The 24162-nt window shown below is 36.4% G+C and overlaps 1 protein-coding gene across 3 annotated transcripts in view; it reads right to left on the reverse strand.

The window, feature by feature from the left end:
• Positions 1–17310, reverse strand: part of LOC112050867 (feline leukemia virus subgroup C receptor-related protein 2) — a 56361-nt gene extending 39051 nt beyond the window's left edge. The window contains exons 1-2 of one of the 3 annotated variants that reach the window (XM_052891209.1): positions 16960–17310; positions 11827–12428 (exon numbers count right to left, since the gene is read on the reverse strand). In XM_052891209.1, the coding sequence (XP_052747169.1) occupies positions 11827–12192 (366 nt within the window). In that variant the 5' untranslated portion in view covers positions 12193–12428; positions 16960–17310. Of the gene's footprint in view, positions 1–11826; positions 12552–16889 lie in introns of all 3 variants that reach the window. The other 2 variants (XM_052891140.1, XM_052891186.1) reach the window with 2 other exon arrangements.
• Positions 17311–24162: the final 6852 nt, after the last annotated feature.

The following is a 24162-nucleotide window of genomic DNA, read 5'->3' on the forward strand; positions in this document are numbered from 1 at the left end:
TTCTCACTGAATGCATTTTAGCATCTAAAAAGTGCACATTGATTGTACGGAACCATGTGTCTCGAATAAATTTTATTACCAGCTAGCAAAGCCCGTCTACGTGCATTTTTCTTCAAAGAAATGTACAAAGTTAGCCATCTTATAATTCATCAAAGACAGACCGCTCGAGAGGCAAGTTGTTTGGCACACGACCTCGTAATTCACGAAAATGCCGCTCTTAATTTTGCACAAGTTTAATTGCGTCTCTTGGGAGCTCACGGGAACTTTGAAGACAAATTGCCCAACTATCTAATTTGGTAATAGCGGTTGATACCAAATCTACTAACACAAACCGATTTTAATTCACGAAAATAATAACAAATATTGGATAGAAGCAGGCGTTACTTTGCGGAAGTTCATCATGATTATATAATGATTTATTTATTTTGCTATCATCCGCGAAAAGTCAACGAACCCATGCGACAACGTCACCCAGGTCCGACAAAATACTCTTTACGTACGTTTCACCCCGAAACCGAAGCATCCTCAGGAGATGTTGAGTCAGACCTGGGTGACGTTGTCGCAGGAGTTCGTCAACTTTTCGCGGATGATAGCAAAATAAATAAATCATTATATAATAATAACAAATTGTTTTTATTAAGTATGCATATCATATCATATGAGTATATTATGCATATCTTGTGAGTATATTATGCATAATAATAAAAAATAATTTAATAAGCACATAAGCATAGATGGGCACCAACACTGCCCTTTCCGGTGCGGGGTCGCCATGATCGCACCTTGGGACCCCAACGTCCATCGGCACTTCGAACTATGTGGCCTGCTCATTGCTACTGCAGATTCATGACTCGCTGGGTTATGGGTTTTTATTCTGTTTTTATTTTTACCTGTAGGTACTTAAACAAAAACCATCGCCACTATCATAAAACACCCTGATACTACTAAAACTGTGATGTACAGTCGCGCACAAGACTTACTAACTTTTTAAAAGTTAAAAGCATGAGTACAGTTGCGTACAAGACATACTTTGTAATCTATACCTACTAATATTATAAAGCTTATGAGTTTGTTTGTTTGAACGCGCTAATCTCAGTAACTACTGGTCCGATTTGAAAAATTCTTTCAGTGTTAAATAGCCCAGTTATCGAGAAAGGATATAGGCTAGGCATTTATCTCCGTATTCCTTCGGGAACGGCAACCACGCGGGTGAAACTGCGCGGCGTCTACTAGTAAGTTGATAAGCGAGCAACAATAAAGAACGTTAGCCGTTCACATTATGAAACGTTTCAGTTTCCCTCCGCTTAATTAAAATCGTAGGAAAGGGTGAAAAGGAGGCTTTGTCGCAAATAAATGGCTCGTTATATCCAAATCATTCTCAGCTCACGTCCCCATATTATAAATCATTATGATTATACCAAATGTTTGGAATTCACACAAAAGGGAGAGGGACCTTTCACAAAAGCCTTTTCCACAAGAATCTTCGGTTGAATAAGTTTTAATATTAGGTATACAAGATGTGGATAATAATTATGTAAGCCTTTATATTTTGAAACAAACAAAAAATAAAAGAGGTGTACAAAATAGAGAGAGAAAAACACAAAACATCATGGGTCTATAGCAATATGGTCAATTCTCTTTCTACAAACACTAACGCTTCGAAAACTAAAAAAATCGATAACGAATGTCATTCCCATACATTTTTTAATTTTTGATGCGTTTGCGATTGACATCTGGCGCGAATGTTTGTAGGTACTGTGTTTGTTTGGTGGTGTCAGTGTCAAGTTAACGCGCATGAGTTATAGAAATAAAATTCAAGTTCCACATGGCTACAGGCTCTGAGTAGATAATATTTAGTAAATACTCTATTACTATAAATATACCATGGATAATGCCGTTTAAATAAATTGTATGGCGCCTGTTATGAAAGTGCTAGCAATCTTACCGTCGCGTTGGAGTATTTGCTCATAATTTATGTTCCACCTAGTGTGTTTTATACTGTAACGACATATTCTCATTATATATATATATATATTAGGGTGTCCCTTATATGGGCAAAAAAAAAATTTTTTTAGATATTAAAACGCATACCCGCTATTTCTTTTTAGACTACCTAGACTAACTTAAATACAAAATTTAATCTTCCTACGTCAACGTTAACCCGTGCCGACAGAGCCCGGAAGATTTGAAAAACTGCGGTGTTTGACCCTTTCCGCTAAATAACTAAATAAATTGAAATACTCAATTTTCTATAAAATATTTATTAAAAGATAATATTACAGGTCAGGCAGGATAGTTTTTTAGGATTAGTCTTTTTTTTCAATCCGGATACAGAGTTCTATGCTCCTGAACACAACGAAGCAAAAATTGCTTTTCCTCTTCTTTTGCAGTAATCAAACCACGAAAATCTTGCATAAGTTTTACAGCTCTATGTAACTGTATCATTAACAGCCCTTAAAGAAAACACTTTCCTTTTTGCCTCTGTATAGGTAATATCTTCATCCCATGTAGAAATGGGTCTCTGGAGGAACGCCTTATCAAATTTTAATAGACTAAATAAATTTGTACTTTTGACTGACACAAAATCACTTAATGATTTTCCTGCAACAGTAAATAAGACAGTATTAACAAAAAAAAAAAATACCGACCGAATTGAGAACCTCCTCCTTTTTGAAGTCGGTTAAATATATTTCTCCAAATGAAACTAAAATTGACAGGCGTTCTTCTTTAGAACTTCTTACATCAAGTCCAGGTTTTCCCACCCCAGTGAACGGTCACCATTTCAGGCATATTATTCTGAAAATCGGTTTTAATAGATTCCGCTCTATCCTTTCGACTTTGTGAGAATACGTTGAATAGACGACATGTTTATCGGGTAATCATCACAGCTAAGATCTAGTGCTTCTACCACAGCCTGAAGTACATAGACAGAATCCCTTATGCTTAATTGACGTCTATCTAAAGCTGCAACTAACTTGGGCGTGATGAAGTTTTTCCTTCCTCTTTTTATAGTAGTTTCAGAACTTACCGTTTGAGAGGAAGATGCCAAGTGTTTCTCAGAGCTAGTGAATTGATCTTGATGTTCCTCCGCTTGAATAACATCTTGCGTTTTAACTGATGACGATAAACCTCTAAAATACATTTGCTCACATGTTTTTTCTCTTCATTTAATTTCCTTTGTCTTGCTCTTTCTTCTTTTTCGACCAACTTTTTGTCTACACCCGCTAAATACCCTGGACGTCCTGGTTTTCTTAGTTTTTCTATAAATAATTTGTCTTCACTTTTAAGCCGTTCCAAAGCATCAGCGTGCGAATCCCTCCAAGCATGGTGAAGATCAAACAAATGTAAACTGTTTTTTAACACAGGTGTGTTAAAAAACTTGTAACTAATAGCTCTAGTAGGGATTCTAGCTTTTTTTTCAATATACAATACACTCCCGAATGACGAGATTAGCGCTTTTACTGACAGACAATTTCACTTTGCGAATGTTAAAAAAAGTACTGCTAGAACTTGACGATTTGACGGTAACTTTGCGCCTGGTATTTGATAATTCGCTTCACCAAGTAACAAAACATTTTTTATTACTTCTTAAATCCACAGCCATCTTTTAAATGTAAAACAATACGTGTTAATCGCGAAAATAATTAACAACAAATGACAAATGCCACGAGTACGGGCCGCTACAATGTATGGAAATGTTTCGATGCAAGTCGGCACGGGTTATCGTTCTTCAATTAAGGTAAAAAATTATTTCCGAGCGTTTTATGGGCAAATGAACAAAACTAGGACCTATGCGTTACAAATTTAAAACTTTGAAAAATAAGGGACACCCTAATATATATATATATATATATATATATATATATATATATATATATATATATATATATAATGTAATGAAAAAAACGAAACATGACAATATTAATAGTTTTCCGGATAGGCTGTGTCACAAAGAGTGACATGTACAGGCACAGAAAAGATATTACAACCAGTAGTTGGACTTCATACTAGAGGTCGAAACGCGAGCTATACCTACGCTCCTTGAACATGGGGTGATCGTAGGGTGAAGACAGTCGCGACTGTGCCGCGGTGACGAACGAACGCACGGTGTATTAACAGAGTAAAGTGTATTAATAGTATTAGATTTTTTTAATTATGACCAGTAGGAAATACTGTGCCGTTTTTGGATGCATGAATTCAAAATTATCCCATCCAGAGATAACTTTTTTTTAAGTTACCTGGAAACTCTGAAAGGTTAACTTTAAAATAAATTTACTTATTAGTAGGTAGGTACATAATCTTGTATTTTTTAATGGATAAGGTATTTCCTTTTATCTCCAGAATAAAGGTAGGTATCTGGATTAGTAAATAAAGTGAATAGAGTAAAGGAAAGTGATTGACACGATTGAAATATGTAGCTATACGCGGTTCATGAATCACGATACAGTAGGTACGATAAGCTTGTATTAAAACCTCGACTGCTTGTACAATGTATTGTGTGACTGTGCTCGGATCATTTGTGTTTTGTTACCCGACTGCGGCGAAGCCCAAAGGAGGAGTATGTGTTTGAATGTTATGACTTGTTGTTGTATGCGGGCGACGGGAGGAAAGGACTGCGCGGGTGTGAAGTCGTACGCGCTGGGCATAGTTACCCCCCTCCCGGACCGCGCCGACCTTCGGGAGTGTTACGAACAAATTTGCCAAGCACACATACTGATAAATGATATGTCATTAGACTCGTCTAGATAGGCCGAGTGTCACTGGGTAACTTAGTTCTTAAAAAATCAAAATGGCGGATTTTATGCACTTTAATGTGCAAGCTCATAAAACTTTTGCTCAGCTTGGCATTGGTGACAAGAATTTTAACCGACTTCCAAAAAGAATCGTATCGTATTTACAGCGATATTTCCGTCATTTGTAAACCGTTTCTTTTTTGTTTGGATGAGTATTCTTTCAGGTTAGTCCCATTTTTTTCATGTCAGGATCTGATAATGGCATCCTAGAGAAATCTAGGGGAACTATCGTATCGTAGGGACAATTAGTGCGTTTGTTCATTGTTTCATTATCTATTTTAAATCACTACAATTTCATGAAGGTATTTATCTTTTTTTTTATTTGTTCACGTAGTGTGGAGGTAATACCTAGATGGCATCACCGAAATAAATATGTTTAAGAATACGACCAATCCTTCAAGATCATTGACGTAGTATCAGCCTTAATTAAATCAACCAATCAAAAAACACGCATTTTTATTTATCACTTCCCATTTTACTACAATTTACAAAGTATTTTATTTGTTTATATAAAAAAAGTTTATTTACAATCACAAAACTAAGTGGAAACACAAAGTTAGCAAATGTAATTAAATTGCTGCATGCGGGCAGCCCTATGACATGTTTACGTACCGCGCGGCTGTAGGTATTTATTTCAAAAATACGGCCGAGTTATTATACTGCTTGTAATATCTTTACTGTGGTACAGGGTAGTTGACTCATATCTATACCTAAACAATATTAATTTCGCATTGTACTAGGAATAAGGGTCTGAAATAAGTATATCGATATTTATACTAATATTATAAAGCTGAAGAGTTTGTTTGTTTGTTTGATTGAACCCGCTAATATCAGAAACTAATGGTCCGATTTGAAAAATTCTTTCTCTGTGATAGACCATTTATCGAGGAAGGCTATATATAGACTGTATTTATCTCCGTACTGATACGGTAACGGGAACCACGCGGGTAAAACCGCGCGGCGTCAGCTAGTTAATTAATAAAAGTTAAGGATTTCTTATAAAACATAATTTTAAAATCATGTATTTTTTTAGTTTTCCAAACGTCAAAAACGCTTTCGTCCATTTCCATCGCCACGCGGTGTTATCCGCGTAATTCCCGTTCCTGAAGGAACACCCATATAAAAAATAAAAAAGGTACTCGCTCATAATGTAGTTTTCCATTGGTTTACCAAGTTTTTTCCAGTTAATGAATAAGATAAATATTAAACCGGATATAAACCTTAATATCTTCCATATTTCTGAATTTCACTAGCTAATCACATTTCTAATTTGTAACTGACGAATCGTCGGTGATAAATTCTATTCCACCCTAAAGTGGGGAGGGGGGGGGGGGGCTGTCAGCTGTCACCAGTCACCCACTAAATTACGCTCGAACTCTCGAGTTCTAGTCCTAATATGCATAGTCGTTGAGGATTTTGGCAGGAATAATTGCTATGAATTTATATTCTGATATAATACTAAAGAGCGACGTAAATAAGATATTAGTCGTACCTACATAATATATCTACTTATACCAACTCGTAAGCCGTGATAGCCTAGTGGATATGTCCTCTGCGTCCGATTCCAGAAGGTGGGGGTTCGAATCCGATCCGAGGCATGCACCTCAAACTTTTAGGTTGTGTGCATTTTAAGAAATTAAAAATAACGTGTCTCAAACGGTGAAGGAAAACATCGTGAGGAAAACTGTAAACCAGGTGTGTGAAGTCTACCAATCCGCATTGGGCCAGCGTGGTGGATTATTGGCCTTACCCCTCTCATTCTGAGAGGAGACTCGAGCTCAGCAGTGAGCCGAACATGGGTTGATAATGATGATGATAATACCAACTCGTATACCGATATATGATGGTGACGATGACGGTTGAATTTCGCAATGGTCAGTGGGTAGTGACAATGCCCGTCATACCGCATCGGGGGAAATTGGTGGGTCTAAACTCCCTTTATTATGAAAGGCAGATCTGGCCTTACAGATGGGCGTTAAAATAGGCGGAAAATGATGAAATTGACCTGAAGCTTGAAGTCGAACCCAGGACCTCTTGGTTATAATGCAATTAACCAACTACGCTAAAGTTAATATGCTTTTTATAAAAATGGGCATTTTTCGAATTTTGAAGTAAATAACATTTTGCGATGCTTCAAGAAAAATCTATTATTACAATTTACAACCAATCCCATTTTGTAAACCTTTCACTGTAAATAACTGGCAATACATTTCCCGTTTTCATCTTTTCCAATTTTAGTGACTTGCCGTACCAAAAGAACCTATGTTTGAAACCACAGAGTAAAGGGAACACTAGACGGGCTGTTATTTCTGCGGCGTTTGTATGTTATCTCTGTGACGTTTGTATGCCCAACGAAACAGTGCAAATTGAGGTGAATCTAAATGTAACCCATTTAGATTCACCTCAATTTGCACTGTTTCGTCAAAATTATATTATCTCACACCCTGACACATTTACAGACATGGTTTGTCAATGTCTATGAATTGCAAAACACGACGTTACATGGAAATGATGTCGTTCATATATAGAAAATTAATAATGTTTTTTTTTAAATTGAACAACGTACCAGCAAGGATGTATCGCCAAGCTTTTTGCGTTCCGGTACGATGCTACGTAGAAAGTTTGTATTCAAAATATGAAAGTTTGTATGCATGTTTGGATGTTTGTTCGTTCCGATACGATGCCACGTAGAAATCGTCATAGTATATCCTACCTATACCAATCGAGGTATAGGTAGGATAAACTTGTAGGTACCTCTTCCAAGTAAGCCCACGTCCATCGTCACTCAACTCAACTTATAAATGGCATATTTACTAATTTGGTCATCAATAACAACCTTTTAAAATTAACATCAAATAAACTGACATAAATTTCATCTACCTACTGTATGATATCCACGAAGGGTTGTCAGTAGGCACCGGATGATATTTGTTACATAGTATCACAATTTCGTATATATCAACTAACGTAGGTCAAAGTTAGTGAGTTAGCCTAGTGAGATCGCCGTCTATCGCTCACTTGTCATTGGCAGAAAAAATACTATCATCACAATGGCACAATAATTCATCATAATCAAACTAAAGGTACAAAGATACTAAAACAAGTGTCATCCACTTCATAGATGCAAAATGACACTTACTTGTTGCCCACACGTACGAGTAAGTTTAAATCGCTGCCCCCTGGTGTTAGTATTACACAATTTAAAACTCAAAAGCTTTAACCGGGTATTCTTGTCACTATCGATTCACTGTCTATTTTATTCACTTCTCTTTGGCCACAAACCTAAATCCGATCTAGCCAATACTTGTTTGCTCAATGAAATCTTATTTGACAGTGCAAGTGGAGTATCCAATAGTATCATGGGAATTACAACTGGCGATTGAGTAGTTTTTTTATTATTTTTAGGTGACACTGTAATCTAAAAGAAACTGCATGCACGCTACCTAGTACCCACTCGTATCTTCCCATCCTCATCATTATCAACCCATATTCAGCTCACTGCTGAGCTCGAGTCTCCTCTCAGAGTGAGAGGGGTTATTAAAATCAAAATCAAAAAATCATTTATTTGAAGTAGGCTCAGTTTACAAGCACTTTTGACACGTCAGTTGACTATTTGTAAAGGTTCTACTCTCTCTCTTGCCACCACTTCTAACCCTGCCTTCGACTCCGGTTCCGACTCCATTAAATCAAAAAAAACTCCGTCTCCGCCTTTATTCCGATAAAATTATCTTCTATAAATCCCTAGTTAAAATAATATTACGTGTACAATGTACATACTTTAATTGAGATCCTAGTCATTGAAAAAAATATATTCTGTGTATTCGGTTTATTCGATTCGGTGTATTAGGGAAACTAAATTTAAGTTAATCGCCATGGAAACAAAACATAATCTTAAACATCTCCGTGACCAGACAATCACATTGTAATTTGTGCTGATAAAAGCAAACAAGTGTCGTTCGATAAGGTGGTAAGTGATAACATCAGCTGATTACTACGCTCCTAACATCGGATGATCCTATATCGGCCGTCTAGACCTAGACACACCTGTTGTGACTAAAGTCTAATGATTATTTCATTGTATTTTATGCAATACAGACCTGCGTTTGACTCAATTAAGCCTGATAAAAAGCATTAATGCGGTTTAGGATGGAGCGCGCTTACCTAGAAGATGTCTATTCACTTTTACTTTGAAGGTGTTTAAATTTTAGGTTACCTCATAACTTCGTGTGATATTTGCCAATTTTGAAAATTCTTTCAATGAGTATGCTTTAGAACGTTTCATTATATTTAATTTTCACGTAAATCGGTTCAGTAATTTCATGTTAAAATCAAAATAACTTAAATGTGAACGAAATTACATATTTCGATCGCGTTTGCGGTTACTATACAATGAGTTTCTTTCAGGTTTCCTAATCTGTTTTTTAATATTAGTTTTCTTTTTTAAAGCAATCGTTACAGTAAATTTATTCTTGCACACACTGAAAATGTCCTTTCTTTTGATCTATTTGTAGGCGGTGCCAAAAAACCAAATGAAAGAGCCTATTTGGCATAGCACCGCATTCAAACTGATCAATATAAAGGACATAGATAGGAACGAAGTTACTTTTCGCTTTTTAGTGTACCACAGTCGGTCGGTTTAAAATCGGTTTAATTATTCTTGTTAAAATTTTTTGTTTGTTGATTTGATTGTTCCTTCAACTAATACTGAAAAAACAAATTATGAAATAACAACCCCAACCCACGATTGGAACCCAGGACCTAATCCGTAGGTGAATCAACGTAACGTCAGTTACATACGTTATTAAGTTAAATAATATAATTTAGGTTAATAACGCGAATAACTTTGTTAGAACTCCCTTTCTCCATTAATACGTTCTCACTTAAATTACGTATTATAACTCGAAACATGGGACATTAAAAGTACACAAATTAGTGAGACGCCACCATCCTTCGTCACTATTATCAACGCGAGATAAATCAAACTAACACTTGAACTACGAAAGTAATTTTGGTTAATAGACAAAGATAAATACGACTTTGTAGAGTAAGTCGCCTAGTACGAGTAGGTATCGCCAAACTAAAACATGAAGAGAGTTAATTACCAGATCAAAGTTTGAATAAAAAACCAATAGCAATCAATCAAGGAGACTTCGAACATTTTACACTTTTTAACCGACTTCCAAAAAGGAGGAGGTTCTACGTTCGGCTGTATGTATGTTTTTTTTTTTTTTTTTTATGTATGTCCAGCGATAATTCCGTCATTTGTGGACCGATTTTGGAAATTCTTTTTTTGTTTTGAAGGGTTTGATTTCAGGGTGGTCCCATTTTTTTCATGTCAGGATCTGATGTTGGCATCCTGGAGAAATCGAGGGGAACTTTCGAAAATCGTAGGGACGGCTAGTGCGTTTGTTAATGTTTCCATAAGGTATCTTAAACCACTACAATTTTATGAAGGTCTGGAGTTGGTCTGATGATGAAGCCGAAAAACAGACGATGGAACTCGTCAACGATTTACAGCAGGTACCTTTTGTTTGGGCTAGATTTATTTGTATTGATGAGAACTTTCCACCTAGATGGGTTGTGACCGTATTGAGGGTCTGATGGTGAAGACGAAGGACAGTTAAGAGAACTCTTCAACGGTTCCCAGTAGCTACCTTGTGTTTGGACTTGATAAATTTGTATTGATGAGAACTTTCCACCTAGATGGGTTGTGACTGTATTAGGGGTCTGGTGACGAAGATGAAGGAGAGTTAAGGGAACTCCTCGACGGTTCACAGTAGCTACCTTTGTTGGGACTTTATGAATTTGTATTGCTGAGAACTTTCCACCTAGATGGGTTGTGACTGAATTAAGGGTCTGGTATTGAAGACGAAGGACAATGAAGAGAACTTCTCGAAGGTTATTAGTATCAGTTTTGGTTACACTCAGTAGGTGTGCTAGCACTAAAAATTAAAAAATAAAAATTTTAATAAAAAAATTCAACCGACTTCCAACTCAAAAATTAGCCTAAACTAAAAAGCAAAAAATAACATCTTACCTATGTGCTACCTTCTGATCAGTTTGAAGGCGGTGCCAATCCAGTGTCATGTTTTAATTAAAGCCGTTTCTGAAAGAACCACAGTTTTGGAATTTAAACGGCTTAAATTAAAACACCACTGGCTTGGCACCGCCTTCAAACTGATCAGAAGGTAGCACATAGGTAAGATGTTATTTTTTGCTTTTTAGTTTAGGCTAATTTTTGAGTTGGAAGTCGGTTGAATTTTTTATTAAAATTTTTTGTTATCCAATAATAAACTAACCGTAAATTATTCTCATACGGATTATAAATTATAAATAAATACAATAATAAATGAACTAAGTTCGGCCGTGGCTAGTTACCATCCTACCGACAAAGACGTACCGCCAAGCGATTTAGCGTTCCAGTACGATGTCGTATAGAAACCGAAAGGGGTGTAGATTTTCATCCTCCTCTTAACAAGCCCACTCCCAACTTAGATTGCATCGTCACTTATCGTCAGGTGAGATTGCACTCAAGGGCTAACTTGTAAAAAAAATAGGTAATAACATATAAATTAAGTAATTACATTAACTAAGGTCAAATTAAATGGTTTCTGTTAAATTATTCAAATAAATAATACTATAAATGATATGGTTTCTGTTAAAATATTGAAATGTAACATAAATGATACAATATAAGTTGAGTCCGATCGAGATTGATTTAATAACCTCCTAGTGCGGGATTTTACGTTAAAAGAATTGCAATATGAAATACTGAATTTAATTTTGTCATAGTAGATGTACTCGCTGTCTTTACTTATTTTATAGGAATAGTTCAGGTATGATCATTGGAGAACACTAATAATTATTTTTTTTAATTTATTTTTGTCTGTCTGTCTGTCTATTAGATCGCGCCGATTGCCAGTGTTTCACAACAGATTTTTACATTTCACAAGTATGTCAAAAGCAAAATCTGGAGTACTATAACCTGAGAAGAACAGTAAGAAAATAAGATAATTACACCTAAATTACTCACAGTTTTGTCCAGCAGCCAGCTCGCAGGAACTATCAGCGGCACGTATGTCACCATGTAAATCATCGACGTCCACGACACCGCGTTGGTCGACACGCCGTAGTACTTCGTCACTATGTCCGCAATTATGGTGTACTGCGTCCATTGCAGCGAGTTCGAAGCCGAGTACAATACGAAGAATCCCAGCATCAACCAACGGTGTCTATACACTGTATATCCTTCAGCATTCGTCTCCATAATCGGTCCATCCATAACGCTTCCCGATACATCGTTTCTGTACACCTCTTCATCTGACAGCAGCAACTTAGTGTTGATCGGTTCCGCTGGATTCAATATACCGTTCGCGACGTTATCGGTCTTCGATAACATACTAAGAATGGGTTTAAATTTGTCAATAGTACTATTATCACATGCAACCGTATCACACGAGACGTCTTCTTGTAATAAGCCACTCGTCGTTTATCTATTGTAATCTATTTTTGTATCTATATTGGTCCCCAATACGATATTTCTAATACCTTGTTAGATTGCTGTTATTAGTGGAATGTATACGTTTTATCAGTCTTTTATTGTTCCCAGATAATCGTTATTTATTAAGACACGCGCTAAGCCGATAAGAAATGTGTGTTGTATTAATTTCTAATTTGCACAGATGTTTCTTAGCACAAGGCACATTTGATAAATCACCACACGTATAAACTAAGTTCACGGTCACACACAAAGAGCCTCTGAGGAAACTTATGAATCAAATGGAGGAACTGATCTGTCTCTTTCTCGCAACGACAATCACAAGTCGATCTACCTAGTATTAATTTGCAATTTGTACAGATGTTTTTTTGTTAAAGGAACATTCAATGAATCGGCACACGTATCTATTAACTCTAAGGTAATTAATCAATCAAAATGATCTGTATCTTTCTTGTTACAACAATCATAGTCAACCGAATACATTACACTATACAACTATACTCCGAGCTGAACTACATGGAAAAATCAGACTTTCCTACCGAAACACGTGGAGTTATAATTACGTTTATAATTAGTGGGTGACTCGACTGACTACCTTTTAAACTGGGTCGTTTTACGTCATTCCCTGATAAGACTAATAAGTAAAAAAAGTTTAATACGTCAAGGTTTAACATTGGAACTAATGCATATATTTCTGCTGTACTAACAACCAAATTACCATTGGGTTGTCACATTATTTTAAGTGCAAATGCTGCTTATTTGCGTGTACACAAATCCTAAAGTAATATTAAGATTTAAGACTGTACCATCCTTGTCCTACTTTATCTTTTTATTATGTATACCTGAGAAGAGTTATTCTATCCGAATGTTGGTTTAACGTTATTCATGAACGTATGTTTTATTTTAATAATATTTGAGGTTCTGATAAGCGAAACCTATAAAAATAAAATAGGTTCATTCACTGTTAGACATAGTATACAGTCTTCCACACACCAAGGTCTCGAACAGTAACCAACGGTTTTCGATAGAACGTGAATTGAAAAAAACCAAATTATGAGAAACACAATAGCAACGTCATCCAATCCTAAAACAAAACCTCGTAACATGAAATTAAAAAAAAGTGTGTGTCGCGACCTAAATCTATCTACCGCTATATCGTAACATGAAACAAAAAGAAACGTGTGTGTCTCGACTTAAATCTACTACCGCATACGTGAAAGGGAGGCCAGACATGGTGACGCTGTAACGCGTTACGTTAGGAAGCGCATAAGTTAACACTTCAAAAATCATAATATCTGTTTTTAAGTGACAGAGAAGAAGTGGCAACGGATGCAAAGCATTCATCAAAATTACCAAAAGAGCACAGACAAAAACAATTCAGCTAAGTGAAATGTAAATTTCAAAATGGAACTATAAAAAGAGTGTCCTACAAAAACCGTTTTGAAGCGAAAACTGTGGAAGATAAATTATCAAGTTCGATGGCGTATTCACTGAGCATAGAATAAATTTCTTGTACCGTTAGCAACTTGGAAACGATATTCGCGCAAATTCGTTGAAGCGTAAACTTAATGTATCGAATTCAGTTGAAAGTGACGTACATAAAGTTATTGAAAGCATCTCTTGTTTCGCCGTTCCTAATGAAGCGATCGCCTCTTACTGACACAATATCATTTATTATCCATGACTGTGTAGATATGACTAGAATGTCCTCCGCAGTTTTACTCAGGTAGATCCAGAATATTGTAAAAACAAGTTCCCGTAGAAATATTGGGACCAGGAATATAATTTCGCATTCTAATTGATGATGAATTAATAGTATCATTATCATCATGATCAAGCATAAATAAAATCGCGAACATTTACTCATGTATACTTCTTTGCATAACAAGGTTGCCAGGCACGGACCCTAACACTAAAACACTATAAAAAACTAGAAATAGGGCACCATATTGAACTAAGTAAATTAAGTTTAGGGACAAAGGATAAGATTTTAATTTTATCAAGACAAGACAAAGGTCAAAGACGTGACATATACAATCAAAAGCCTCTAATGGAAATGGGCTGGTCATTTAATGCGAAACAAAAACGCGAATTGGGCTAAGGAATTAACTGTGTGGCACCTAGACAGCAAAAGGAGACGTGGGAGGCCATTCAGAAGATGGACAGATGATTTGAAGATGACTGCAGGAACTTTTGGAAAAGGAAAGTTCATGATCACAAGGCATGGAAGATTTTTATATTGTATAGTTTTATTTTAAGGTAAATTGTTAATAAAGGCTATTTCTATGCTAACGCTACACCAGTCCGAAAATGACTTCGATGGGACATTAGGGAAGTTCGTAAAATGTAATGTCGCGAAAGGTTTTCAGTCAAGTTCCAACCCCGAGGTAGATAGTAACGCTCGGTAGAGATATTTCACTCTGAACGGTTTATTATGAAGCAAATATTAATATATACGTACAATACAATATGATAAACTTATTTTATAACTTTAACTACTTTGTTTACACTACAACCGATGCTTCTGATGTACAAAATTAATGCAAAGTCAGGGTGCGTTGTCAGTATTTTCTAAAATATCTCCCACTGTGACTCACTACCACCAAGTCAAGTCTAGTCCAGCAGGGTTATTGACTACTCAGTCAATAGCCTTGGTTTTCACTTACAGAAAATGAAAACCCTCTGAACTCGTATGATATACGATTGCTTTCCATTGAAAATATGATTTCCGAGTCCGAATTGGCTGAGCCATCCGCAATCAAGGTCAGTCCAGAACCAGCTTGTCAAATAAAAATAGCTCCAAAAATAAAAATTCGTTTCAGTTTATACGACACCGCGAAGAAGACTAAAAATAGATTTAAAGTTTTTGTCACTTAACAAACGGGAAGTAATGAAAGGAATCCGTAAAAAATCTAAGGTCAATGACTTATAATACCTACCTATAGAGCTAACGAGTTCATTGACCCACATCCTACGAATAATATACCCGAGGAATATTCTTATATTGATAATTTGTATGTAAGTTTAGATGTTTGTTACTCGATCATGGAAAAGGACTGAACGGATTTTAATGGGCTTAGTAGGCCTAAGATGTACCACGACATTTCTCTTCGAGACGAGAGAAAGATAAACATCAACCAATAGCGACTACTTCACAAATATCGATCTCTTTTCCGTTGCGTTGGGACGAAAGAGCTGAAACTGGGACCACACAACCGCTATTGGTAGAGTTGTGTCTTCACGAGATGTTGACGGCGTCGCCTCTCCGTTGACCAGACATCTAAATGCTTAGAAAGAGTAGTAGCTTCGGTACATGGACATGGCTATGGCGTCATGTTAAGGCTATAAGACTAATAGAAGACGCCGCGTTTATAGCTAGCAGTCCCAAAGCGAGGCGATTAGTGTGCGTTTGTCTTGAAGAGTTTTATACAAAGAGTATTGGACGGATATAGTTGAGACGATGATTCCTTTCTGAATTGAGATGTGTGCTATGACCATAATTCACAACCCATATGTCAAAGTTCATTGTAAAATTATGGTTTCGGTTCGCAAATTCCTTTCTCAAACACACTTAGGGTAAAATTCTTTCAGATGGTCCTTTGTACCGCGCCCTTTGATACCCTCCCTATGTTCCTTTGTAGTCAACATTCTTCGGTATCCCTTAGTTACGACTCACGCTATTCTAGATTTTATGTCTATACAATAAGGTTGATATTTTGAAACATTGATGTTAATACATTAAAACATATCTTTTATTTTAATCATGAGTAAGATTTTGACTGCCCTCACCTTAAAGTACAAACTCATTTTTGGTTAAAAACTTTTTATCTTTCATTAAGTTTTAAATTGAATAAAGAATTAACGGATGAAGTCGCTGAGAAAAGCTAGTAAAAGCATTATTATAATAACGTTGTCGCTATGGCCACGAGCATTGGGGCTGATTACCTCTACGTCTGTCTGTACATAGGTATCTATATACAAAGACGGGCATGGTGTGACCATGGTGTGATCGCGGTGTGTGAACGAATGACGCAAGCTGTGTGAAGGCCGTGATCATAATTAATATGAGTAGGGTGAAATAAAATATTACCAACCTACCAACATCTTTGAAGTCGGTTATGTATCTATTGTATATATGTAAACTAAACATACCCACCCATATTAAAAGCTCATACTTGGTGGAGGTAATCAACAACGTGCAAGATATACTCCCATATGTTCATCTGCCGCGCTCGAGTAACTGCAATAATCCCCTCTTCGGCTCCCCTACTATTATAAATTTAAAGTGATGAAAGAATGCATCAAACGAGAGCAGAGCAGAGATACATCATTTCGTTATTTATTTAAGTAATAATACTTTTTTGGTAGTCTATTAAATTACTTAAGTATGTAGGTACTAGTAAAACTTCACATTCACAAAATCTCAAGTCAATGGACAGGTATAGCTTATTAAAAGTTAAACTATAAAAGGTAAGCACCTCTAATTAATTTTCGGAAAGTAAATCTGCAATAAGAATGACTTAATAAGGTAGAGTAATTTAATTATCTCCGAATTTCTTATAATACTCAGAACTATTCCCCATCTCACTCTAACTTACAGCTATTTGATATACAAGAAAGAGACAGCACAGCATCACACCATTTCATAAAACCTGTTACACGCACTACCTGAAACACAGCTGTTTTTATCCGGCACTATGAAATTACGAAAAATACACAAATTTACACAAAGTCACAGTTTGTAACATTATTTTTACATAATAAACTGTAAGTTACAATAAATTACATCACTTTTCACACACGAAACAACCGATCGCACGAAACTCGAAGCTTTATTGATTGATTCAAATGGTTTTAAGTAGAACCAATTTAAGAGTCCGATAGTCAGCCAATACATGTGATTCGATTCTACAGTTAAAAGTCATTAACTCGGAGAAATAATACAACGCTGTATTGTTTGTATTCGCGATTTTAGGTTATGTCTAACTCCGATGACAGCTGCTTTTAGAGTGACGACACGGCGCATGCGCGATTTTTTTTTGTTACGACTCTTTGCAAGTTTGGACTCTTTTTAAAACTTCTTAGTATCCTCTACGAAATAAAAATACCTTACGGCCAACTTATTTATGTGTATGTGGTAGATAAATATTATTATCCGACTTCCAAACATGAAAGACTGTTCAGTTGTATATGACGTGTTCTTTTTTTAGGGTTCCATAGTCCACAGGGAACCTTTTTAGCTTCGTCACGTACGTCAGTGTGTCTGTCCGTCTGTCCATCTGTCCGACCGCAGTTTAGCTCAGATATGTACTAGGTACTGTTTAGCTCAGATGTACAAGTAAATAATATTGTGGTGTGACAGCCTGTGGTGGATTTACCAGTAGGCTAAGTAGGCTGGGGCCTAGGGCGGCAGATTTTAGGGGGCGGCAAATTTCACCCAAAATCTTTCTCTTCTACAAAAATAAAGAAAATGTAACGATAATTTTAATATATATTTTAGTCCTGTACAGTCCTACTAAAATATTAAAATTTTATTGACACAATCTAATATAATTATTTTATTGATTGCGAACTAGGACACCTATCGAATTTCAGAGTTCAGTAGGGGCTGAATAAATGTAATAGCCTACTGGCGACAAACTTGTAAATCCGCCACTGGTGACAGCACCATTTTTAATTTTTTTGCATTAGTACCTTTAGGTTTTGAGATTATTAAAAAACAATTTAATAATTTTCTTCTAATCTAATAATATACATAATATTACATAAAAATTATTAAGATATTACCTATACAAAAAGTATCAAGATTATAGAATAAAAATAGATAATTAGGATTTCTAGGTACCTACGAGTGGATACTTAAAAAAATAATATTAAATTAATTTTTCAATAATAATTTGTCTACAAAAGTCAATATTATTTTGTTTAAATATTATGTACCATGGCATTTCAATTATTTCATTTCTTAATGAATTTATTTTAACATACTTTAACTTGAAAGTTATTTTGAATATAATTTCTTTTTTTGGATACATGATAAAGCTATTTTGAAAAAATATTTCTTTTTTTGGTACATGATAAATTGCACACCTTTAATATTTTTGTTCCGAACCGGGAATCAAAAACAGAACCTCTCACTTTATAGACAGCGCTTATACTTCTGCCTACGTCTGAAGTCCAAGCTCTATAGCTACATAAACCTATCTAGATCTTACCGGGTGATAATAAAATCGATACACTTTAATTAGGTAAATACTCGTAGTGCACTACGTAAATATTAAGGATTGATGCCATCAATATTTTGTAAAGGTCACACTGACGTTTGTAGGGTGGAAATTTCAATAAATATGTACATTTATCGATTGGCTAAATAGTACATACTTAGATACAAGCTAATGACCGCGACAGTTACAATTTTTTTTTTTAAATACTTTCCACTTGTTTTAAAGTAGGAAATTATGAACTGTATCTAACTTAGACTCAACTAGCAGGTACTAATATCCTAAGAAAAATTACCACATAGCGATGTGCACTGTGCGCTTCACTCTGAAATCTTCAAGTTTCTATTATACCAACTAGTAAGTGCGCCTGACACTTTTTAATAGCAATTCCACTAGTTGTAGTATTCGCTACATTTATTTAAATCGGCGTTCAGAAATCGTTTTACAACAAAATAAAAAGAATTCAGGCACTTCTACTGTTCTAGTATATTGATCTGAGTGAAATGGAGTGGACGAAGAAGCGTGGAGCGGCCGGAGCGAATTGGGTCAGGATTACAAAGACAAGCCTGCGTTAAATTGAACGGATTTATCAAACGAATATCCATTAAAACTACAAATACTATTAATTACTAAACATTGTGATTTTTACTCAGTCATAAGCAGCTTTTTGAAAGCCTGCAGATACCAAGTCTCCCTTACATCCCAGGATTTTGAGTATACAATTATACATCCACCACACTATTCGAATGCGCGGTGATTGGATAAAAACTCAAACTCAAAATTCAAATTCAGATGTTAATCTCAGAATACAAAAAAGCCACAAGCCATAACCGTTTATAGCACGCATTTGGAATGCCCTTCCGGCGTTTGTGTTTTCTGACACATATAATTTGGACACCTTCAAAGCTGGAGTGAATAGGCATCTTCTAGGTAAGCGAGCTCCAACTTAGGCCACATTAATGCTTACTATCAGGCTTAATTGTAGTCAAGCGCTGGCCTATATTGCATAAAAAAAACGCATTGTGTCCAAAAAATGTATCTTAATAACACGTCACACAACACGGCATACACAGAGTGACAATCTTGCCCTCTCACAATCTGTTCTTAGCTGTCGTCTAGTAACTATAAACTACCTCTCTGCCAAATTTCATCTTTGTAAGTCAAGCTGCTTTTGATGACCTTTCGCTTTTATATATTTAGAAGAAAACCTAATCTTTACTAATATTATAAAGCTGCAGAGTTTGTTTGTTTGGTTGAACGCGCTAATCTCAGAAACTACAGGTCCGATTTAAAAAATTCTTTCAGCCCATTTATTAAGTATTAAACATTGCATCGAGCTATGCGTTCAAAGTTCAAAATTCATTTATTTCATTTTTCAAGTAAGCTTACAAGGACTTTTGATACGTCAGTTGACTATATGTAAAGACTCTACCACCGGTTCGGAAGGCAGGTTCTAATGAGAAGAAACCGGCAAGAAACTCAATAGTTGCTCTTTTGAAAAAGATATTCAGTACTTATAACTCACTTTTCGAGATTTATGTATTTTCGAGTTATTTTAATTAACAAAGGTAGCTAGTGGAAAAAAATATTGAAATATAAATCACGAACACAATTCAGCTTTACGCAAATTTATGGTCCCGCCCGTTCAGCTCTAAGCAGAAAATGTTCAATACGTGGACGGAAAATTGTGATAAAAATAAAACAGCTGTCGAACGCAATACAACGGAAGCGTAATAAAGCTTTGGAGTTTTAACCGACGAAAAAACGGAGGAGGTTCTCCATTGTAGCAGCGTGGTGGGTCTAGGCTCCATAATCCCTATATAAGGAAGGAAGAGGCCGGTAAATGCACCTTTTGTAATTTTTTTTTATTATTTCATTTTATAATATTAAATTCTTAGGTTACCTTAGTTTTACTTTTAAATAATAACTAGAATAATGAGCGTCAACTCGCCAACAAACTGCCCGTACAGTTTGGCGAGAGTATCGATATGTTAAATAATTGTTATATCTTATCATTAAAATAAATTAAAAAAAAATAGGCTGATAATGATGATGATGATTAAGATGATTCTTTTTTTGTTTGGATGAGTTGTAGCTAAAAGTTAAAGGTGAGTTGGATTGATCGGAGGGCCTAGTGGCAGTTTGATACTGTGACGATCGCGTTAAGGTAAACGCGATTTTCTAAGGAATTGAAACAACGCCATCTAGTGGCACTAACGCGATAGTAATAGTATGAAAATGTTGAAAACTCCCACTAGGCACACGGTTCTTCGTGGAAAATTGATTGTAGAATAAATTGTCCTTTTTCATTTTTAAATATATGACCATTTTCCTCCAACATTAATTACAAAGGCTGTGTAATATAAAATTATGCTCTCAAATGATTTTCCTTTTTTCGACCAATGCGGCCTCACGGTGAGATTATCTATGTACGCAGGAGATATTATAGTGCACAAGTGTATGCGCAAGCACAGGTGCACTCTCTATTCCCTCACTCACGTAGTTTTTTTTTTTTATTTTATTCTTTATAAGTTAGCCCTTGACTACAATCTCACCTGCAGTCTAAGATGGAAGCGGGCTAAAGTACCGGCACGCTAAATCGCTTGGCGGTACGTCTTTGTCGGTAGGGTGGTAACTAGCCACGGCCAAAGCCTCCCACCAGCCAAAAAATGGTCCGATGGGACGGCAGACCGACATGACCGATGAAAGATCAGACACAAGACCGACAGCTTTACGTGCTCTCCGAGGCACGGGGGTGTACCAATACCACCGACTTCACAACTCCAGGCTGCTATTTACATTTTTCTTGTAAGAACGTATTTTTTTGCCCTGGAGCTCATTGTTCATAGCTGAAGCAGCTAGCCACGTGACCAATATGGCAGTTAAGACATACCAATAGTTACGGACGGGGCTCAATCCCACGCCCTATCGAGTTTGAGTCGACTACCATAGATCTATTGAGACGTAAGCTATCGATATACTTACGAATTGTATTATTACGCACTAGCTGATGCGGCGCGGTTTCACACGCGTGGTTTCCGTTCCCGTAGGAATACGGGGATATAATATAGCCTATTGCCTTCGGTGATAAATGGGCTATCTAACCCTGAAAGATTTTTTCAAATCAGACTAGTCGTTTCTGAGATTAACAAACTCTTCCGCTCTATAATATTAGTATAGATAAAAATGCAATCAGCAGATGAAGTGAAGTGTAATCGAGCTGGCCTATCGAACTTCCATTTTGGAATTTAATTTCGAATTTCCATATGGATTTACGTAATCTATCACATCCAATTTATCACGGCGGACGACGTTGGCGGAAACCGACGACCTGACCCACTTGCTTTCTATAGGAAGAGGCAAATCAGCGCCAAATAGGAAGCACTACACCATCGATATAGTTATAGACAGTGGCGTACACAAGGCCTTTAACTAGGGTAGGCACTGTATATACAAAATGTACTTAAAAAATAGAAAATTCCTTCTCCAATACCTACTAAGTTTTGTGATTAGTCCTCAGGGTATGCAGTGCATCTATGAGCTGCACGCCACTGGATATTAAATGTATCTCTGACGTCTGATGATCTATTTTTTTTATTCTTTACAAGTTAGCCCTTGACTACAATCACACCTGTTGGTAAGTGATGATGTAATCTAAGATGGAAGCAGGCTAACTTGTTAGCTGGAGGATGACAATTCATACCCGTTTCGTTTCAATACGACGTGATTCCGGAACGCTAAATCGCTTGGCGGTAAGTCTTTGTCATTAGGATGGTAGCTAGCCACGGCCGAAGCCTCCTACCAGCCAAACCTGGACTAATTAAGAGAAACTCAATCGGCCCAGCCAGAGATCGAACCCAGGACCTCCGACTTGTAAATCCACCGCGCATACCACTGCGATACGGAGGACGTCAATCTATATATGATCTAGGTATGGACTTATGCACTACACATGCGTACATTACATACCTCGGTGTACCATACAAATATTGAGTGACTACACCGTTTTTCATCGTATCTTTAACCGACTTCAAAAAGGAGGAGGTTATCAATTTGACCGGTATGTTTTTTTTCATGTATGCATATCGATTACTCGAAGACGTATTTATACGTAGTATATAAATCATCATCATCATCATCATCAACCCATATTCGGCTCACTGCTGAGCTCGAGTCTCCTCTCAGAATGAGAGGGGTTAGGCCAATAGTGCACCACGCTGGCCCAATGCGGATTGGCAGACTTCATACACGCAGAGAATCAGGATAATTCTCTGGTATGCAGGTTTCCTCACGATGTTTTCCTTCACCGATTGAGACACGTGATATTTAATTTCTTAAAATGCACACAACTGAAAATTTGGAGATGCATGCCCCGGACCGGATTCGAACCCACACCCTCCGGAATCGGAGGCAGAGGTCATATCCACTGGGCTATCACGGCCATTATATAAATATACCAGTATATAAATATGGATGATAAAACTTCTGTCTTAGTACTTAAGTACTCATAACACAGGCTATCTCTTACTTTGGGACTAAATAATGATGTGTGTTTTGTGTAAATTTATATTTTTATTTATTGCTATGCCTACATGTATACATACATGCATACACATTTATACATGTGACTCGCCGGCACTTGGCTCGGTCAGCAAGAGAACGCCTTTCATAAATCAAGCCATAGCCTTTGTAGTTCCGACAAGTTAACACAGAGCGCGCCGTGCGCGTGCAATGATCACATGCATGCTTTCATTCATTCATCTCATCTTGCGCTGCGGTGACCACGCTTGCAACATTCCGCTGAAGTTAGTACGGATGTATGGATGTTTGTTACTCCTTACCTTTACATCGAAACGACTGAACCAAATTATCAGAAATTTGGAATATTACTGGATTAACAGACTACTATTTATCCTGGAAAATCCAATAGTTCCCGCGAGATTTATCAAATACCAAATATCAAGCGGACGAAGCCACGGGTGTACGCTAGTAGAAAATCAGATGTCAGATTATACAATTGCAATCAACATGCAATTAAATAAAAAATAGTGATAAACTACGTTATTTTTGTATATAAGAAATAAATTTTTATGATCTCTTATTTATTTATTTATCTTTTTTTTTTAATAAATTATTATCATTCTATTAAATTTTATTGAAGTTTTGTATTAATCTATACCTCTATACTAATTTAAATATAGGAAACTTTTGATTGTTTGTTTGTTTGCATTAAAGAATCCCCGAAACTTATGAACCGATTTGAAAAATTCTTTCACTGTTTGTCGGCTACACTATCACTATATTTTAAACCTACTGGAAAGGGAATGGAAACTACGCGGATGAAACCGCGTGATGTCTACTAGTCAAATATAATTTTAAAACAATTAAATATTAAATTATTGCAAGCATATGTGCTCGTATCTACTTCTACAGCATATAAAGTAACCACCAAAACCATTATTCAGTTAGCATATATTTTGTTAGATCACAATTTTCATTCACTTTCAATGTGGGTTGTGATGTGAAAGTTTTATTTAGATGGGACTGTCCCGAAATGATAAAAAAAGTATGTCACTGTAGCACCACTTGATTCTCGTGATAACAGCCTTCTTGTCATTGCGTTTGCGCATTGTAGCGTGCGCCCGCGTCT

Source organism: Bicyclus anynana, chromosome 1 (assembly GCF_947172395.1).
Source record: "Bicyclus anynana chromosome 1, ilBicAnyn1.1, whole genome shotgun sequence".
Classification (NCBI taxonomy): Eukaryota; Metazoa; Arthropoda; class Insecta; order Lepidoptera; family Nymphalidae; genus Bicyclus; species Bicyclus anynana.